Below are 19,360 nucleotides of genomic sequence, written 5' to 3' on the forward strand. Positions count from 1 at the left end.
GCTGCCCTAGACTAACAACCCTCCCAATTCTGAAGCTCCCCCTATTGTGAGGTTTTAAGAATAAAAGAGAACCTATCCCTTCCCTTAGGTGTTTCGAAAGCACAGCTTTTATTTTCCAACCATTTGACACAATCAGAAATAAAAATAATTATTTTTTAAACCAAAGAGTTATATGTATATACTCTGAGCCCTCTCATTTTGGCTTAGGCTCCAACTGGAACACTACTTTTCTCTCCCTCTGGTTCCCACGCTCCGAGATCGTATCGCGCACAGGAAAACAATAATAAGAAAGCGGCCTCCAGCCTGAAGCCAAATTGGGCCAGCGCCAGAGGCCGCGCTTCCCTGCCGCCTAAACCGAGCCCGAAGCCGATGAAGCCGGTAGTCAGCGGGCAGCGCCCCCTCGGCTCCTCCTCCTCCTCCAGCGTCGACCTCCCCAAGATGGCGAACGGCGGGGGTCCACTTCCGCTTCCGGTGTGAGCGCCCGGGCTAGGGGGGGCAAGATGGCGGCGGCAGTAGGGGTCCGCGGCCGGTGCGAGCTGCCGCCGTGCTCCAGTCCAGGCTGGTTCCTCAGCCTTTCCGCCTTGCTGAGTGTGGCAGCTCGAGGGGCCTTCGCCACTACGCACTGGGTCGTCACTGAGGACGGGAAGATCCAGCAGCAGGTAGCGGCCAGGGTGTCCCTCTCCCCCCGCGCCCGCCCTCGCCAGGGGGGGATTCCCCGGCCCGGCCCCTGGCTGTTTGGCTCCGCGCGGCCCCGCCCCCAGCCTGTAGTCCCACGGTCCCGGTGTCGCGGTGTGGGCGACCTCCGCCCTCGGACCGGTCCCTTTCCCACTTGTGTCCTGGACCTGGCCTCGGCTGCCTGCAAGTTCTCAGGCTTCCACCCCAGGGGCCGGGCGACTCTCCCCGGGAGTTCGGGTCCTGGGGACATTATCTGGCTCCCTAGCTTTAAAACCCGGATTCATTATCCCTCCTCTGGTGCCTCTCTGGCCCACGCGTCACCAGCCCTCCCCGAGGAAGTAGAAAGCAGGTGGCAGCGCCCGGGTGTGCGCGAGTCCTAGGGAGGTGACAGCTTCGGCACCCCTAGGCAGTGTGTCATCTAATGCTACTTCCCCCAGTGTCCTGTCCCACATGCTGGCGTTCTTGTCAAGCTGTGGTGGTTTCAGCTGGTACCGTTACCCAGGTCAGCAGGGGCTCATTAGACACAACACGCACACTCTCTTTGCGAAGGAATGCTTGAGGATGCCTCTGGTGGCGTTGCCTGCATCTTTTCAGCAGTCAACCGCCCTAGTATCCCAGTGTTCTTTGCCTTGTTTCTTTACCTAGTTCCTGTGACCCAGCCCCTCAGGGAGGATATGCGATTTCCCGGATTCTTGTCAGGTTGAATTAATTCCTCAGAGGAGAGGCTGGTTTTCTTACATAACTTTCTGATGGCCTGTATTTTGTGAATGCTGCTGATGCCTAAAGAATGCGTGTGTGTTCTGCTACAGAAACTTGATAAACTTAATGACTTCCAACACCTGAGAACAATCCTATAAAGTCCAGCAAACATTTAGAAAGTGATCTGTGTGCCCCATGCAATTTAATTTAGCCCACCGATCTGAAATGTATTAACCATTGTCCTGTGAAAGTACTGGGTTGTATGTAATGAATGGTGATAGGAACACAATGCTAGGCTTACCTTTGTGTGAAGTGAGGTTCACATTTAGATTCACCACGTGATGGCAAATTTTGTCTTAAATGTAATGAATGAGGAAAGCAATTTAAAAGTCAGCGTTGGTTTTGGTGAGTGGTTTTCAGTGTGTATCTGAGAAAAGACTGACTCTGTGGGGTGGCATTTCTCTATACCTAAGTTACATTAGAAAAAAATTTCCTTTTCATGGCCATACCAGCTGAGATTTAAAATATGCATGTGTGTTTCAGAAACCCTAGACAACACTTACAAATTCACCTCTAACAAAAGATTGGAAATCTTGTGTGAATCCTGGTTGCTTCTGTCCTTCTTCTCTCTCCTGATGATGGTTTTCCCTGAGGCCCTTATGAAGGGAGATGTGGCGTTAAGTCCTGCTGCATTTTGGGGAGCCCTTCTCCTATTGGCTCTTTTGCAGTATTGTTTTGGGCCACAGCTATTTATATTCCCTGACATTGACTTCTTCTCATTTTGATGTCCAGCTACTTAGTTGAGAAAGTAGCCCACCTGAAAAGTGGTAGAAAGCTGGTAGAAATGTATTTATATGCTGAACATTGCAAAGGGAAAGTAGAATCTGATTTGGTTTTTGTTTTTTAACACATTCCTTCTTTTTGCACATTGGGTACATATGTTTTGGTGGGGGAAAGGTAGGGGTTACTAAAAACTTGCTTGAGAAAGGGAGAAATCTATAGAATCTTCTGGATCTCTTCCAAGTCACTCCTACAGTAGGTAGTTAGGCTTACAGTTAGGAAAGCAAGATTTCTTTACTACATGCCTTTTTAGTGATCCTCTTTGGTGAATTTTCCATTACTTTGCTACATAACATTTGCAGTGTTAAGTCCAGGCAACTACAAAATTTTATACCAGAAGAAATAAAGTTGGTGACTACAGTGTAACAAGAGGCTAAGGAAGGGAAGTTGGATTTAATCCGAGGGGAAAAGCGCATGTAAATAAAGTAAGAGTCAGCCTACTCACAGTCAGCTTCTGAGTTCCACTCTGATAGCTCTGCATACATTACCCATGCAGCCCTTCCTGGCAGTAATTTGACTGCAGGCAGAATCCAAACCTCAATTTACATTGTGCTTAATTATCACATTTGGATATACTTATTAAAGAATTGAAAGGTCTCTTTAGTATGTGGATTTGGGTGTACTGCAGATCTATTCATACTTTCAGAAACATAACTAATTAAAATTTAGTATAGGAACTTCCCTGGCGGTCCAGTGGTTAGACCTTCGCTGTCCAATGCAGGGGGAGCAGGTTCGTTCCCTGGTCAGGGAGCTAAGATCCCACATGCCTCACCGCCAAAAAACCAAAACATAAAACAGAAGCAATATTGTAACAAATTCAATAAAGACTTTAAAAATGGTCCACATCAAAAAAAATAAAGTAAAATTTAGTATATGTACTGTGTCTTACCACACGTACCAAATCCCTTGCTACTTGTTTTTAGTTATAACACCTGAGAACAGAAGTATTTCAATTTCTTTGGCTGTGCCACACGGCTTGCAGGATCTCAGTTCCCTGACCAGGGATTGAACCTGGGGCACGGCAGTGAAAGCCTGGAATCGTAACCACTAGGCTACCAGGGAGCTCCCTGATTTCATTAAAAAATTTTTTTTTAATTTTATACGTTTATTTATTTATTTATTTTTGGCTGCATTGGGTCTTCGTTGCTGCACGGGCTTTCTCTAGTTGTGTTGAGCAGGGGCTACTCTTCATTGGGGTGTAAGGGCTTCTCATTGCAGTGGCTTCTCTTGTTGCAGAGCACGGGCTCTAGGCACGCGGGCTTCAGTAGTTGTGGTGCACGGGCTTGGTTGCTCCGTGGCATGTGGGATCTTCCCAGACCAGGGCTCAAACCCGTGTCCCCTACAATGGCAGGCAGATTCGTAACCACTGCGCCACCAGGGAAATCCCCCTGATTTCATTTTTAAAGTTGCCTAATATTAGGGAAAGGGTTAAGGGCAAACTGAAATAGCAGGTCTTAGAAAATACCTTTTGAAACTCTTCACTCGATATTTATTTAATTATTTTAATTTAGGTTTTTTAACTTTTATTTTAATTAATTAATTAATTTATTTTTGGCTGCGCTGGGTCTTCGTTGCTGCGTGCGGGCTTTCTTTAGTGTGGTGAGCGGGGGCTGCTCTTTGTTGCGGTGCGTGGGCTTCTCATTGTGGTGGCTTCTCGTTACGGAGCACGGACTCCAGGCACTTGGGCTTCAGTAGTTGTGGTGCATGGGGTCAGTAGTTGTGGCTCGTGGGCTCTAGAGTGTAGGCTCAGTAGTTATGGCACACAGGCTAGTTGCTCCGTGGTATGTGGGATCTTCCTGGACCAGGGCTCAAACCCATGTACCCTGCATTGGCAGTCAGATTCTTAACCACTGCGCCACCAGGGACGTCCTTCACTTGATATTTAAACCTATCCAAATTAGGTGTAATAGACCATTGTTTTCCAGAGTGAGTGTGTGGAAGTACTTATAAATTAAAAATCTGAATTGCCCAAAATACAGACTTAGATAGGGACATTTTCCATCATTATAGTTAAAGTTTTAAGTACAGTAAGCAGTCCTTCCCAGAAGAAGAGAACATTCGTTTGGCTTTTCTATTTCAAGCCTTAGCAGATGATAAAGATAGGCACCCACAAGTTACAGACTGCAGACTTGTGAACATGCATATATATTGGAAGCCGTATATCTTTGGGGGGTTGAAATGGGCCTTTCAGTCAGAGCAGGGAAGCAGACATTGCTCCAGGCAGCCTCCTCGCAGTCCAAGCTGAGCTGCTTCTGGCAGTAGCAGATGTCCAGTACTTGGCATGGCGACTCAGGGAGTTGTTCCTTTCCACAGTTCCTGCTCCATCCAGGAAGCATGCCATCCATGTTTTTAGGCTCTGTGTTTACTGAGCTGCCACTGAACTCCCAGGAGTGTTGTACAGGGAATACTGGAGCTGGGATGTGAAGAGAATGCTCCAGTCACTAAGTTCATTTCCCATTGCAGTCAGAGGACGTCTAAGAAAAGCCCCTCCTCTCTTTCTCCTCTCCAGCTCTGTGCCGTTCTCCCAGCTTTGGGCTTTGGCATACTTCTGAACCCCTAATGTCTCTGTACCTGAAAACTAGTAAGATCCTCTCACCTTATTTAAGCAAGAGTCCTTAACTTGGAGTCCATGGACTTGAGGTATGAGCTTTTATAATCTAGTTGCTAGGAAGATCTACAGTAACTAGATCTTCTGTTTGACTTCAAGATAAATTTTTGTTTGTTTCATTTTGAGATTGTTTTTGCTTAATTACTCTTGTGGCAACACCTGTTTTCTATTTTAATCACAAGTGCCTAGCAGTTCTCTTGCACTGAAGGTTAAATAAACTTTTGTGAATTAGCCTAAGAGCCTATCTGTTACATCATTTCTTTGGAGAAATTTATGCGTCATGTTACAGGTTACCAGCTAACAGATGAACTCTTGAAATGTTAGTTAGGTCTAAAACTTGAAAATATAGAGTATCAACTCTCTCATAACATTATATTACTTATTTTCTTTGCTGCTGTTTCCCTCTCCTCCAATCTTAGAACCAAGGCACTTTAGATTTGGAAAAAATTCTTAAAGAATATATGGTATGACTCATAGGAGAGAAGGTCACCCAAAGCCACAACCAATGAATGGCATTTAGTGGTAACAATAAGTAAAAATGTATTTATCTGCAGTAATGTGTAAGCGAGCACTTTATACTAAGTTTGAAGTACTTTTTTATCTGCATAACACCTACAAAGGAAGGAACAGAAAGAAAAATAAAACCAAATGAAGTAGATGTCTTCTCTTTTCCAGTTTGCTTTACCTTTGCAGAATGTTTTGTGATAACTTTAAATTGGGGGTGGGTGGATGGGGGAGGGTCCCAAATAGGTGTGAATTAATTTGGGGGTCACTTAATCATTTTGCCTCCTGTCAAGCAGATGTCTTCAGAGTACAGATCCTTTTAACTGCTCAGAACAAATGAGATTTCTGACAAAACTAATGTTCTGAAGCTTAGCAAACTTGGCAAAGAACTGTTTGATAAGCAACTATTTCAGCAACTATGACCTAGGGAAGAGCTATCATATTTAGTTGGACAAACTGGCTAAATCTTTATTTATTGATTTTTAACAGCTTATAAGTGAAGGAGTGGTTTAATTTTGGTCTCATGTTAAGTGATTTGGTTAATCTGGGAGAGAACAACCATATTGTACTGTGAAGCTGACAGCTTCGTTTTGGTGCTTTTCAAAACTGAACCCATCTTTTGACATAGAGCATGTTTCTATGTTTATACACTTAAGGGATTTACTTGGACCTAGAGGTCATAGTGGTTATTCAGTAGCTAGGCACCTGCAATTTATACTAGACGTTGATATCAAAAGTGATTCTCATTCAATCCATTTTTTAAGATATTTCCCACTATTACTTTTCTTCTTATAAATTACCCAAGTATTGTTTGTTTATACGGTAGAGTAGTAATAGGAACTTGGAAATATACAGAGATAAATTATAACTTTAAATACTTTTCGCAATTATTTATTGAACAGATATCTATTGATGTCTTCCTTTTCACCAACCCACAGTGCTTTGGAGGGTATGTTCTTTTCCACTGGCTACTGTGACACAAAATTCTCATTTTTCTTTAGGGGTGAGCAGAGCACAGTTGCTTCTTAACCTTCTGGGTTTTTGGTTTTTTGTTTTGGCTCTTCCACCTCTGCTTATCTTCTAGATCAGTGGTTCTCAGACTTTGCAAAAAAATAATCTGGGATTAAAATTCAGATTCCCAGGTCACTGAGAGTGATTCAGTAGGTTGATGGTGGAGCCAAGGTTTCCACATTTTTATCAAACTCCTCAGGAGAGTGTGATGTGGATGGGTCACAGATCATTATGAGAAATTCAGTTTTAGATCTTGCTCTTCCTCCAGCCTTTGTTGCAGGCTTCTATTTTTACTCTCTTTGTACACCTGGGAAATGTCATCCTTTCCCAAAACTTAAGTTACCATATGTATGCTGGGAATATCTACATTTCTTTCTACAACTCAGTTTTTTTTCTCCAGAGTTACAAATTCAAGACTTCTGTGGTAACTTTTAACTCCATGTGAATGTCCTCTAGGTACTTCAAGCTTAATATGACCAAATCTAGACTCAGTTTTACACCTATACCTATGTCATGCCCTGTTTTCCCAAACTTAATGAAAGACACCACTATGCATCATCTGCCTATTGGTCCACATCAGAAATCTGGTTGTCCTTTTTAATTTCTCCCTCTTCCTTACCAACAGCTTTCAGTTTTACTTTCTAATTATATCTTGCTTCTTTCCGTAGCCACTACCATTACTCTTAATTCCAACCACCTAATTAATTGCCGTAGCTTCTTAACTGCACTCCCTGCTTCTAGTCCTGTCCTACTTCTAGTCCATTTTTTTCCACAGTGCGGAGTAATCTTTTAAAACCTTCTGTGGTTTTTTTGTTTAATTAAAAAATTTGAATTACAAAAGTGATGCGTGGCACTGTAAAAATAAATACCTAACACTATGGTAGTATTCTTACTCCCCAGGAAAAACTACCTTTAACAGATTGGTACATATCCCAGAATATGGTCCAAATTCATTAACATGTCTTGAGATCTGGCCCTTCCTTCTCTCTCGTCTGTCTCTGCTCATTCTTGAGTGTCCCACTCTCACCTCAGAATATACACACGTAACATACTTAGTCATACTTTTGTCATTGTCCCCAAATATGCTCTGTTCTCACTTATTTCTGGGCCTTTGTACATGTTCTTCCCCCAAAACATCTTAATCTGGCTAACTCATACTCTTCATAACTTAAACATCACTTTCTCAAGGAAGCTTCTGTGATGCACAGATTTGAATAAGCTGTTCTTTCAATGTGCCTTCAGAGCATCCTGCATTCCCTTATGAAAGCATTTGCCATACCATGTTGTGTCTGTTTACTTATGTAAATGCCCTACTAGACTACTCTGTGCTCTATGAAGGGAGCAGCTGTGTCCATCTTCTCTGCAACTCCAACGTCTCTCACACTGCTTAATCACATAGGCTACAGTAATATCTGTTGAATGGATCATATAAGGAAGTATGAGAAATGATTCCTATTGATACCTTTTAGGAATTTACCATCGTCTGAATGAAGCCTTACGATTGTCACCAATGTGGCTGTCATCAGGGACTGGCCTAAAGGAACCCTCAGACCTTCTAGGAGATCTTTAAATCTCTGAGTAACCCATCAGTGAGTCCGCCCTGAGGCCTTCAGAAACCATGCTGTACACAGGTGACAGCCATAATTTCAGGGATTACTCTTGCCTCTCTGTTGTGATCAGGTTGTGCCTGCCAGGGAAGTCATCCTGTCGCTGCTGACATTATATATCTTAAAGGTCAGCTCTTGCTCAGACATAAAATGTATGGAGAAGAGACAGGAAAATGATAAACAAGAAAAACAGAAAAAGGATCGGAAAGGGCTGAGGCAAGGTAGATGGGAACCGGCAGCTGCACTGTTGAGGAGGGATTAGGATCAGCTGTGGGCTTCAGCAGTTGTTGCAGTTTAGAAGCAGCTCTGGTGGAAGGGAACAGAAGGCACTCTGACAGTCAGGAATAAGAGGGCTTGCCAGCAGGTCAGGTCAAAAATTAGAACAGCTTTGCACTCCGAAATGTAGGGAGCTGGGTGTGAGCAGTGCCTGCATCTCAGCTGTGCTCCGTGATGGCACGAGAGCAAAAGGAATTCCTCTAGCCTGTGGCTCTTTTATAGCCAGACACCTCCGCAGAGTTGTCTGTGCTCACAGGCTCTCCTTCCTCTCTTCATGTAGGTCTATTTGAAACCCATTGCAATCAGTCCTGCATCCCCACGACTCTTGTCAAGATACCCCGGGCCTTCCACATTGCTGAATTCGGTGCTCAGTTCTCAGTCATCTTACTTATTAACCTCTTAGCAGCCCAGCATTTGTCTTCCTACTTTATTGAACGATTTTTTTACGTGACCTCCTGAACATATACTCCTGGTTCTCCTTCTAAATCCCCTGCCTCTCATTCTCTTCTGCTGAATTCCTTTTTGATTAGTGGGTCTTAAATATTGGTGTGCCCCTTTTCTTCCCTCTGTACATGTGGCTCACCAGACAATCTTATGCAGTTTCATGGCATAAAATACATAAATCTGCAGTCTCTCCCTGAACTCTAGAGTCATATATCCAACTGCCTACTCAACCTCTCCACCCAACTGCCTAATAGACACCACGAATACATCATGTGCTAAACTGACTCTTGATTTCCCACTCCACCACACCTGTTACCAAGCTTTTCAGGCCCCAAATCTTGGTATCTTCCTTGACTCTTCCTTCTCTCACATCACATCTCATACCCAGTCTCTCAACAACCTGTCAACTTAACTTCCAAAATGTATTCTGAATCCCACCATGTCTTTCCGCCTGTACTTTTACAACCCTGGTCCAGACTATCTTCATCTCTCTCCTGAACCTATGCAGTAGCCCCCTAACTGGTCTCTTTGCTTTTACGTTTGCTCCATAGGGCCTGTTCTCCCCAGATTAGCCAAAGCAATCTTTTAAAAAATATAAGTTTTGGTCATGCCACTCCTTGAGGGGTCTTGGGGGAAGGGAAACAAAGAGTATCAGAAAACCTTCAGTGGTTTCCCATCACACTTAAATAATAAAACCTAGTTTTCACCATGGCCTGTAAGGCCCTGCAAGATCTGGGACCTGGCTCCTGGCCACCTCTCTGCGCTGATACTGCTTTCCTTCCTGTGTGCTGTGTTTCAGCCATACTGGCCTTCAGGTGGTTTTTAAAGCACCAAGCTCACTTGTTTTTGGTCCACCAAGACCTTTGCTTTTGCTCCTTCATCTGCCTGAAGCACTTTTTTGCAGACATCAACATGGCTCAGCCCTTCTCTTCTTTCAGGCCTCTGTTCTCATGTCACCCATTTTCTGACCAAGCTGTCTAAAACAGCATCTCTTTCCATCACTCTATTTTTCTTCATATTATTTATTACTGGCACTGTATTGTAAGGTATACTTTATTGCCTGTCTTTCTACAAGAACATAAGCTCTATGAAGGCAACAACTTTGTTTTGTTCAGTGAAGTAACCCTAGTGCCTAAAACAGTGCCTGACACAGGATGCACTCTCAGTAAATACTGAATAAGTGAGACAGTATATGAATGTCTGTGTGTGCAAGCAGTAATTACTCCTGTATTAGCTCTTGCATCTCATATCAGCATACTGAAGGGCCACCATTGTTTTTTTGTTTTTTAAAATTAATTTATTTTATTTATTTTTGGCTGCGTTGGGTCTTCGTTGCTGCACGGGGGCTTTCTCTAGTTGCAGTGAGCAGGGCCTACTCTTCATTGTGGTGCGTAGGCTTCTCATTGCAGTGGCTTCTCTTATTGCAGAGCACGGGCTCTAGGGTGCAGGTGCTTCAGTAGTTGTGGCACGTGAGCTCAGTAGTTGTGGCTTGCAGGCTCTAGAGCGCAGGCTCAGTAGTGGCGCATGGGCTTAGTTGCTCCGCAGCATGTGGGATCTTCCCGGCAGGGCTCGAACTGTGTCTCCTGCATTGGCAGGCAGATTCTTAACCACTGCGCCACCAGGGAAGCCCCCACCATTGTTTTAATAGTCTGCGGGAGGGAGGTGCATTTACTTTAAAGGGGGCAAGCTAATTCATTCATTCTCCCTGTTACCAATAAAAGGTCTAGACAGCCTAAGACTTTTCTAAGAACATGGTATCTCTAACCCAGAGTTGTAAAATGGTGCCTAAGATAATCTACTTTCCTATTGGCTATTTTGGATATTTTACCTCTAAAGCATACCTTTTATGGTATGTTCAAAGAACTCATATTTGAGATTGTGACCTTATTTAGATTAATTGAATATTGTATAAATTTAGGTTGTCACTTTATATTTTGCTTTCAAGACATACTATTAGGAATTCACACTGTTATGCTTCCCATATTTATTTAGTCAGTAGTAAAGTCAGTTAGTCATAGTCTAACTTTTTTTTTAATAAATTTATTTATTTTATTTTTGGCTGCGTTGGGTCTTTGTTGCTGCGTGCAGGGGCTACTCTTCATTGTGGTGCATGTGCTTCTCACTGTGGTGGCTTCTCGTTGTGGAGCACGGGCTCTAGGAGCACGGGCTTCAGTAGTTGTGGCTTGCAGCTCTAGCATGGGCTCAGTAGCACGGGCTCAGTAGCACAGGCTCAGTAGTTGTGGCGCACGGGCTTAGTTGCTCCGCGGCATGTGGGTTCTTCCCGGACCAAGGCTCGAACCCGTGTCCCCTGCATTAGCAGGCGGATTCTTAACCACTGTGCCACCAGGGAAGTCCCATGAGTCTAACTTTTAAAAGAACTCATTTATGTATTTTTAACTAACGTTTTCAGTCTTCATTTTCCCTCTGAGGAACTTAGTTATTTCAATTGAAATCAGGTGACTGGCAAGAGGTCCCGCCCCCAAAGGTTAGGCCTTTCTACCTTCAGTCTAATTGCTTGGTGGGGAGTTGAGAATGGTAATTAATCTTTAGTAGAACCCAAGAGAATAGTATCAACACATGAAAAAGTGGTCAAATGGAGTCAGGAACATTTTTATTAGAGCAAGTATTTGCTGAGTGCTTTTTGTGTGCCTATTACTGCATTGGGCAAGCTTAGCTCACTCATTCAGTACATACTTGGATGCTTTCTGTGTTAGGTACTTGAAATACAGCTGTGAGGGAGATGCAGTCCCTGCCTTAGTAGAGTTTGTGTTTTATACAGTCATACATGGAAGTGACTCTAATTTAGGATATCAACAGGTAACTTTTATTGTAATAAAAACAATTTAATGTCTGTAATTCACTGAACACTTTATCCAGTGTTTTCACGTTCATTATCTCATTTGGTCATCATACAGACTCAGTAAGATGTGGGTATTGATCTTCTGTTAAATAAATTTGGGCAGAATGTAGTTAAACTCCTTGCCCAAGCCCTGCAAGTAGGAAGTGGCAGAGTGTGAACTCAAGCTCAGATCTGATTCTGAACCCTGTTCTCTTCTCTGCAGTGCTAAACATTGCTACTAACATAAAGAAAAATATTTCTGTAGTTTTATATGTAAAACAAATACTCATCAAAAATTAAAATTTTTCTTTTAAAAATGATTTTTAATTTAAAAATTGAATTAAAATATAAAATATATGATAATTGTTGAAAATTTTTTCACACTATTTAGTATGTTATAAAATGAAAAGTGAACGTTTCATAACTACCCACAGTCCTTCTTCCTGGAAACAACCAGAATTATTTGTGTATTATTCCCAAAAGTTTCTGTGCATTTGCAAATACATAGTTCTTTATTTTATTTATTTATTTTTTTGCGGTACGCGGGCCTCTCACTGTTGTGGCCTCTCCCGTTGCGGAGCACAGGCTCCGGACGCGCAGGCTCAGCGGCCATGGCTCACGGGCCCAGCCGCTCCGCGGCATGTGGGATCATCCCGGACCGGGGCACGAACCCGTGTCCCCTGCATCAGCAGGCGGACTCTGAACCACTGCGCCACCAGGGAAGCCCCCATAGTTCTTTATTTTTAAATGCACAACTGGAAACATTTTGTCTCACCGTTATCTTCTATCCACTTCATAAAACTCAGATATCTGTCCATATCGGAAATAAGAAAGCTACCCTCTTCTCCCTTAAGATTGCATAGTATTGGGTTGTATGGGTGTTCTGTAGTTTATTTAACCAGTTCCCTAGTGGCAGACATTTAGATTGTTTCTCTGTTTTTGCTATCGCAAACATTGTTGCAGAGAGTAAACGTGCTAATACATTCATCTTTGCATGCTTCTATGCCTATATTGAGTGTATCTGTAAGATGAATTCTTTGAATTGGAATTTCCTGTTTCTAAAAATGCATATATTTAATTTTCTTAGATTTGCTAAATTGTTCTCCTAAAGGACTGCATCAGGAGTGTTTGAAAATGCTCAGCATTGCTTGGGATGTGCAAAAAATTTTTCATAATCCAATTCTAGTGAAAGACTTCTATTCCATCCATTGCCCTTAGCTAAACGGTGTTGTGATCATCAGTAGAAATATGAACAGAAAGGAACCTTCAGTTAAGTTTTTTTATCTTCATAGAAAAAATTAAACCTTTGTCATTAACATTTATTTCACACTTGTTGGGACTGCAATAAAAGAGATTAGTCAAGCTGATTTCTTTTCCCCCACAGTTGATACTACCAGTGTTTTGATGACTAATCAAGTTGAACTTTATTCAGTTGTCTCTTGTAGAGCAGCAATTTCCAGTACGAAATAGAAGAGTAATTTCCTGGCTGTTGAGTTTGCCATCATCTGCATAATGATAAAGTTACTAAGTTTTAATTCCTGGCACTGATTTTAGTGTTCCTTTTCCAACATTTGATTGACAAATCTGTCTTAGCTTGGGCTGCCGTAACAAAATGCTGTAAACGTGATTTAAAGAACCGATGTTTATTTTCTCACAGTTCTGGAGGCTGGAAATACAAGATCAGAGTGCCAGCATGGTCGGGTTCTAGTGAGGACTCTCTTTTTGGCTTGCAGACAGCTGCGTCTTGCTGTGTCCTCACATGGCAGAGAAAAAGAGAAAGCAAGCTCTCTGGTATCTTCTCTTACAGGAACACCAATCCCATCAGGAGGGCCCCAACCTCATGACCTCATCTAAATCTATTTACTTCCCAAAGGTCCAGTCTCCAGCTACCTAATTCTCTTTTGCCGTGTAACCTAACATACTCACATGTTCTGGTGATTAGAACATAGACATCTTTGTCAGGCCATTGTTCTGTGTTCAGTATTTGCTGCTGGAATGAGAATCACTTCTGAGTTACATATAAATCCGCTCTAACTGTACGGCTACATTTTTTCTGTGTATGTTTACAAGAATATCATAAGTACACAAATGAGAAATATTCATGACTCTGGTGTCCTGTTTCATTTTCTTTCCTTGTAAAGTTGTAAATTGTTTGCTTTATTCATTATGTTATTTTTATATTTCTTGGCAACATGAATCATAAAATGTAGACTGATAACACTTTTATAAGAACTTGTTCATTAGTTATTCATGTTGAAAATGGTTACTTATTTGCTAATCAGTTGGGGAAATGGTGATTATTTGACATGAATGTTCTAATAAAATTGGCTGCAACACTGTATGTGTTCAAATCTAGATTATAGCTATATAATATACTTCAGATACCTGGATTATTTTATGTGAGTTTAAGTATTTACAACTATGTCTTCCAAGAACTGAAAATGAGAAAGTAAAATCTAATTGAGGGTAACTTTAGAAAATATATAAGGACATTAAAAATTCATGTGATGGTCAGGATTCAACATTTTTGTTTATTTAAAGTTTAACTTTAGTTTGGTAACTTGGTATTCTATAAAATTGAGACTGGTTTTTAATTTTTCACTAAAATACTATACAAGTGCTCTAAGAGTGAAAAAGTCATCTTTAATAAAAATATTTCCAAATCTTGACAGTTCATAACAATAGTGTTTTATTGATCTGATACAATTAAATTTTTCTAGTAAAAGGTCTGTTTATGTTACATGTTAAAGTTTTGGCAATTATTACAGCCAGTAACCTAAGTTCCTCTTAAGAGCTGAGGCTGAACTGGTATTTTGTGAACGTACACTTCTCTAAACCTGGAAAAAGGTGCAAGTCCATGATAGTTAGACTTGAATACTGAAGAGAGAGTTGCATGCAAAGTCAAGACAACAGACTTTTCTGCCCCTCTCATTCTGTCCCTCTAAAACTCATCTTGCTTGCCACTGTATTAGCCTGACAGGGGTCACAAAGGTGAGGACTCCTTAGACAATCATCTGAAAATGGCAATGAACTAGATTTGAGATAAGGGTAAAAATTTGAGGTGAGAAAGGAACAAGAAAATACAATAGATGTGGCCTTTTTGAGTGTTTGCCTGGACCCGTATCTGTGAGAGGAATTTTTTCTCTTTGAGTATATAAGGAAAAGCTGCAGGATTGTTTCTCAGATATGAGCTTATATGTGTCATTACAGTTTATTTGTTTTTAAATACAATAAAGCATGTTGCATAGCACTCTGTAAAGTTTCATTTTAACAAGATAACCTGTTCATAGCACTTTAAAAAAAGAAATACTTTGTAAATTTAAGTGTACGTGTTTGCTGCAGAAAACGTCAGAAAACACAAACCAGAAGAGAATAATCATCTGAAGTCCCACCAACTAGAAACCACCGTTCATAAAATATGATGTATAAACTGTCAGATGGATTTAAAAAGAGATTTTTTAATAAGTACACAAAAGAAGAAATATATATGATCAACAAAGAGATTAAAATATATTCACGCTTTTCTGTGTCCCTAAGAGTGTATAGAAACTCAGTGATTGTTGTTAGGAATTTCAGTTGATTCTGGAGAAAAGCTAGTAAAAAATACAAAATATAAATTTAAAAGCGCAGTCCCTTTAACCTAACAATTCTTGTTCTGGGAAGGAAATAATTTGACAGCTGTCAAAAAAATTAAGTGTAAGGACATTCATCACAATATTGTTAAAAAGAGAGCATAAATTTTAGTAGGAACCTGGGTAAATGACTTTAATATAATATTACCTACTAAATATGATCATGTAAATCTGTATTTACTGGGAAAGAAGGCTGATAAAATTTAGAGAAGAATGGAGAGGGGAAGGATACAATACAGTAGATATATTATCTGATTTTTATAAAAATATTTATCTACATAGCTATATATGTATATATTGATAAATGCAGAGAAGTTATCCTGACATGATATATGTATATGACAGCAGATATATCTGAAAGTGAGATTTCAAGTAATTTAACTTTCTTCTTTATATTGTCTATAATGTGTTTGTTTTTATAGTAACATATTTAGCTTGTAAATCAGAAAAGAAAGATTATTTTTAAGTTGAACTTTCTTAGAATTAAGCAGTGAAAGGACAGAGAGGGCTAACTTTGTCTATGATACAATGAACAACTTAACTCTCAGAAATAAGTAGCCACTGCTAATTGGAGCCTTGGTTTAATTTGACAGATTGTTTAAAAGAAGCTTTTAACTGTAGCTTTGGAAATAGTCCCTTGCCTAAAGTGAGTACAAGTTTATATGGGCAAATTGAAAGAATGATAACTTCATTCATTTGAATATCAGATTACTTCAGTGTCATAGGTTAGGCTGGTTAAAAGTGATACTTTTATAATAGTGTTAAATCTTTTATAGAGGTAGGATTTGAAAAGTATAAGGAATTTTTAGAAGTCATTAGGTTGGGTGCCCTCAGTTTATAGACGAGGAAACAGAAGCCCTGACAGGGAAGGTGATTTGCTTAAGGTCACACAGCTGGTCATAGTCCTATCAAGGACTTATTTTTTCCTGATTCCTGGTGGCTTAGCCTCTTTACCTCCTTTCCAGATAGTCATCAGTGAGCCATAATGCCTTGGGAGATAGAGAATCTGACACTGTGATATCAGACACTTTCATCAAACAATCATCAGTGTTTTATGTACCTGACGTGTACCTGAAAGCACATAAGTACTAAGGGTAGAAAGAGGAATACAAAAAAAAAAATTTTTTTTTTTCGGTACGTGGGGCTCTCACTGTTGTGGCCTCTCCCATTGTGGAGCACAGGCTCCGGACGCGCAGGCTCAGCGGCCATGGCTCACAGGCCCAGCCGCTCCGCGGCATGTGGGATCTTCCTGGACCCGGGCACGAACCCGTGTCCCCTGCATCGGCAGGCGGACTCTCAACCACTGCGCCACCAGGGAAGCCCCCAATTTTTTTTTGAAAGATAGCCATACAATAATTAAACACTGTAATAAATGCTAATACTGAAATATGTATAAAATACTATGGGAGCTCAAGAGAAGGATGGTTTCAGAAAAGAAATGTCATTTGAGCCAAGTCATTTGGCTTTCTTCAAAAGCATAAGAAGAGAAATGCATTCCAAATGGAGGAATTAGCATGTGTGAAGGCACAGAGGCTCATAAAGGAGCCACAAGGATAAGAGATACCCTAGACAGGGACTTCCCTGGTGGTCCAGTGGTTAAAAATGCATCTTGCAATGCAAGGGACGCCGGTTCGATCCCTGGTCAGGGAACTAAGATACCATATGCCACAGGGCAACTAAGCCCGTGAGCTGCAACTACAGAGTCCACGCGCTCTGGAGCCCGCACGCCACAACTAAGACCCGACACAGCCAAAAAATAAATTATTCAATTAATTAATTAATTTTAAAAAAGGAGATACCCTAGACAGAGGGCCTCAAAAAAATTAGGCAGAAGTTTAGCAATAGCATTAAGACTTTCAGTTTTGAAATTTTTCATTGGAATGTTTGGACAAATTCTTTTATTTTTTTTAACATCTTTATTGGAGTATAATTGCTTTACAATAGTGTATTAGTTTCTGCTTTATAACAAAGTGAATCAGTTATACATATACATATGTTCCCATATCTCTTCCCTCTTGAGTCTCCCACCCTCCCTATCCCACCCCTCTAGGTGGTCACAAACCACCTAGCTGATCTCTCTGTGCTATGTGGCTACTTCTCACTAGCTATCTATTTTATGTTTGGTAGTGTATATATGTCCATGCCACTCTCTCACTTTGTCACAGCTTACCCTTCCCCCTCCCCATATCCTCAAGTCGATGCTCTAGTAGGTCTGTGTCTTTATTCCCGTCTTACCCCTAGGTTCTTCATAACCTTTTTTTTTTCCTTAGATTCCATATATATGTGTTAGCATATGGTATTTGTTTTTCTCTTTCTGACTTACTTCACTCTGTATGACAGACTCTAGGTCCATCCACCTCACTACAGATAACTCAATTTCATTTCTTTTTATGGCTGAGTAATACTCCATTGTATATATGTGCCATATCTTCTTTATCCATTCATCTGTTGATGGACACTTAGGTTGCTTCCATGTCCTGGCTATTGTAAATAGAGCTGCAGTGAACATTTTGGCACATTACTCCTTTTGAATTATGGTTTTCTCAGGGTATATGCCCAGTAGTGGGATTCTATTTGTAGTGGGTAGTTCTATTTGTAGTTTTGTAAGGAGCCTCCATACTGTTCTCCATAGTGGCTATATCCATTTACATTCCCACCAGCAGTGCAAGAGTGTTCCCTTTTCTCCACACCCTCTCCAGCATTTATTGTTTCTAGATTTTTTGATGATGGCCATTCTGACTGGTGTGAGATGATATCTCATTGTAGTTTTGATTCGCATTTCTCTAATGATTAATGATGTTGAGCATTCTTTCATGTGTTTGTTGTCAATCTGTATATCTTCTTTGCAGAAATGTCTGTTTAGGTCTTCTGCCCGTTTTTGGACTGGGTTGTTTGTATTTTTGCTCTTGAGCTGCATGAGCAGCTTGTAAATTTTAGAGATTAATCCTTTGTCACTTGCTTCATTTGCAAATATTTTCTCCCATTCTGAGGGCTGTCTTTTCATCTTCTTTATGGTTTCCTCTGCTGTGCAAAAGCTTTTAAGTTTCATTAGGTCCTATTTGTTTATTTTTGTTTCTATTTCCATTTCTCTAGGAGGTGGGTCAAAAAGGATCTTGCTGTGATTTTTGTCATAGAGTGTTCTGCCTATGTTTTCCTCTAAGAGTTTGATAGTTTCTGGCCTTACATTTAGGTCTTTAATCCGTTTTGAGCTTATTTTTGTGTATGGTGTTAGGGACTGACCTAATCTCATACTTTTATATGTACCTGTCAAGTTTTCTCAGCACCACTTATTGAAGAGGCTGTCCTTTCTCCACTGTACATTCCTGCCTCCTTTATCAAAGATAAGGTGACCATATGTGCGTGGGTTTATCTCTGGGCTTTCTATCCTGTTCCATTGATCTATCTTTCTGTTTTTGTGCCAGTACCATACTGTCTTGATTACTGTAGCATTGTAGTATAGTCTGAAGTCAGGGATCCTGATTCCTCCAGCTCCATTTTTCGTTCTCAAGATTGCTTTGGCTCTTCGGGGTCTTTTGTGTTTCCATACAAATTGTGAAATTTTTGTTCTAGTTCTGTGAAAAATGCCAGTGGTAGTTCAATAGGGATTGCATTGAATCTGTAGATTGCTTTGGGTAGTATAGTCATTTTCACAATGTTGATTCTTCCAGTCCAAGAACATGGTATATCTCTCCATCTATTTGTATCATCTTTAATTTCTTTCATCAGTGTCTTATAATTTTCTGCATACAGGTCTTTTGTCTCCTTAGGTAGGTTTATTCCTAGATATTTTATTCTTTTTGTTGCAGTGGTAAATGGGACTGTTTGCTTAATTTCACTTTCAGATTTTTCATCATTAGTGTTTAAGAATGCCAGAGATTTCTGTGTATTTATTTTGTATTCTGCTACTTTACCAAATTCATTGATTAGCTCTAGTAGTTTTCTGGTGGCATCTTTAGGATTCTCTATGTATGGTATCATGTGTCTGCAAACAATGACAGCTATACTTCTTCTTTTCCAGTTTGGATTCCTTTTATTTCTTTTTCTTCTCTGATTGCTGTGGCTAAAACTTCCAAAACTATGTTGAATAATAGTGGTGAGAGTGGGCAACCTTCTCTTGTTCCTGATCTTAGTGGAAATGGTTTCAGTTTTTCACCATTGAGGACGATGTTGGCTGTGGGTTTGTCAAATATAGCCTGTATTATGCTGAGGTAAGTTCCCTCTATGC

General features: G+C 40.7%; 1 protein-coding gene across 2 annotated transcripts in view; it reads left to right on the forward strand.

Annotated features, from left to right (window-relative positions):
* The first annotated feature begins 495 nt into the window (after positions 1 to 495).
* TTC17 (tetratricopeptide repeat domain 17) overlaps positions 496 to 19,360 on the forward strand; it is a 160,761-nt gene continuing 141,896 nt past the window's right edge. For both annotated transcript variants that reach the window (XM_081239256.1, XM_081239255.1), the window contains exon 1: positions 496 to 659. In XM_081239256.1, coding sequence (XP_081095382.1) covers positions 501 to 659 — 159 coding nt within the window. In that variant the 5' untranslated portion in view covers positions 496 to 500. The remainder of the gene's footprint in view (positions 660 to 19,360) is intronic.

This window comes from Mesoplodon bidens (genome assembly GCF_964165515.1).
Source record: "Mesoplodon bidens genome assembly, chromosome: 7".
NCBI lineage: Eukaryota > Metazoa > Chordata > Mammalia > Artiodactyla > Ziphiidae > Mesoplodon > Mesoplodon bidens.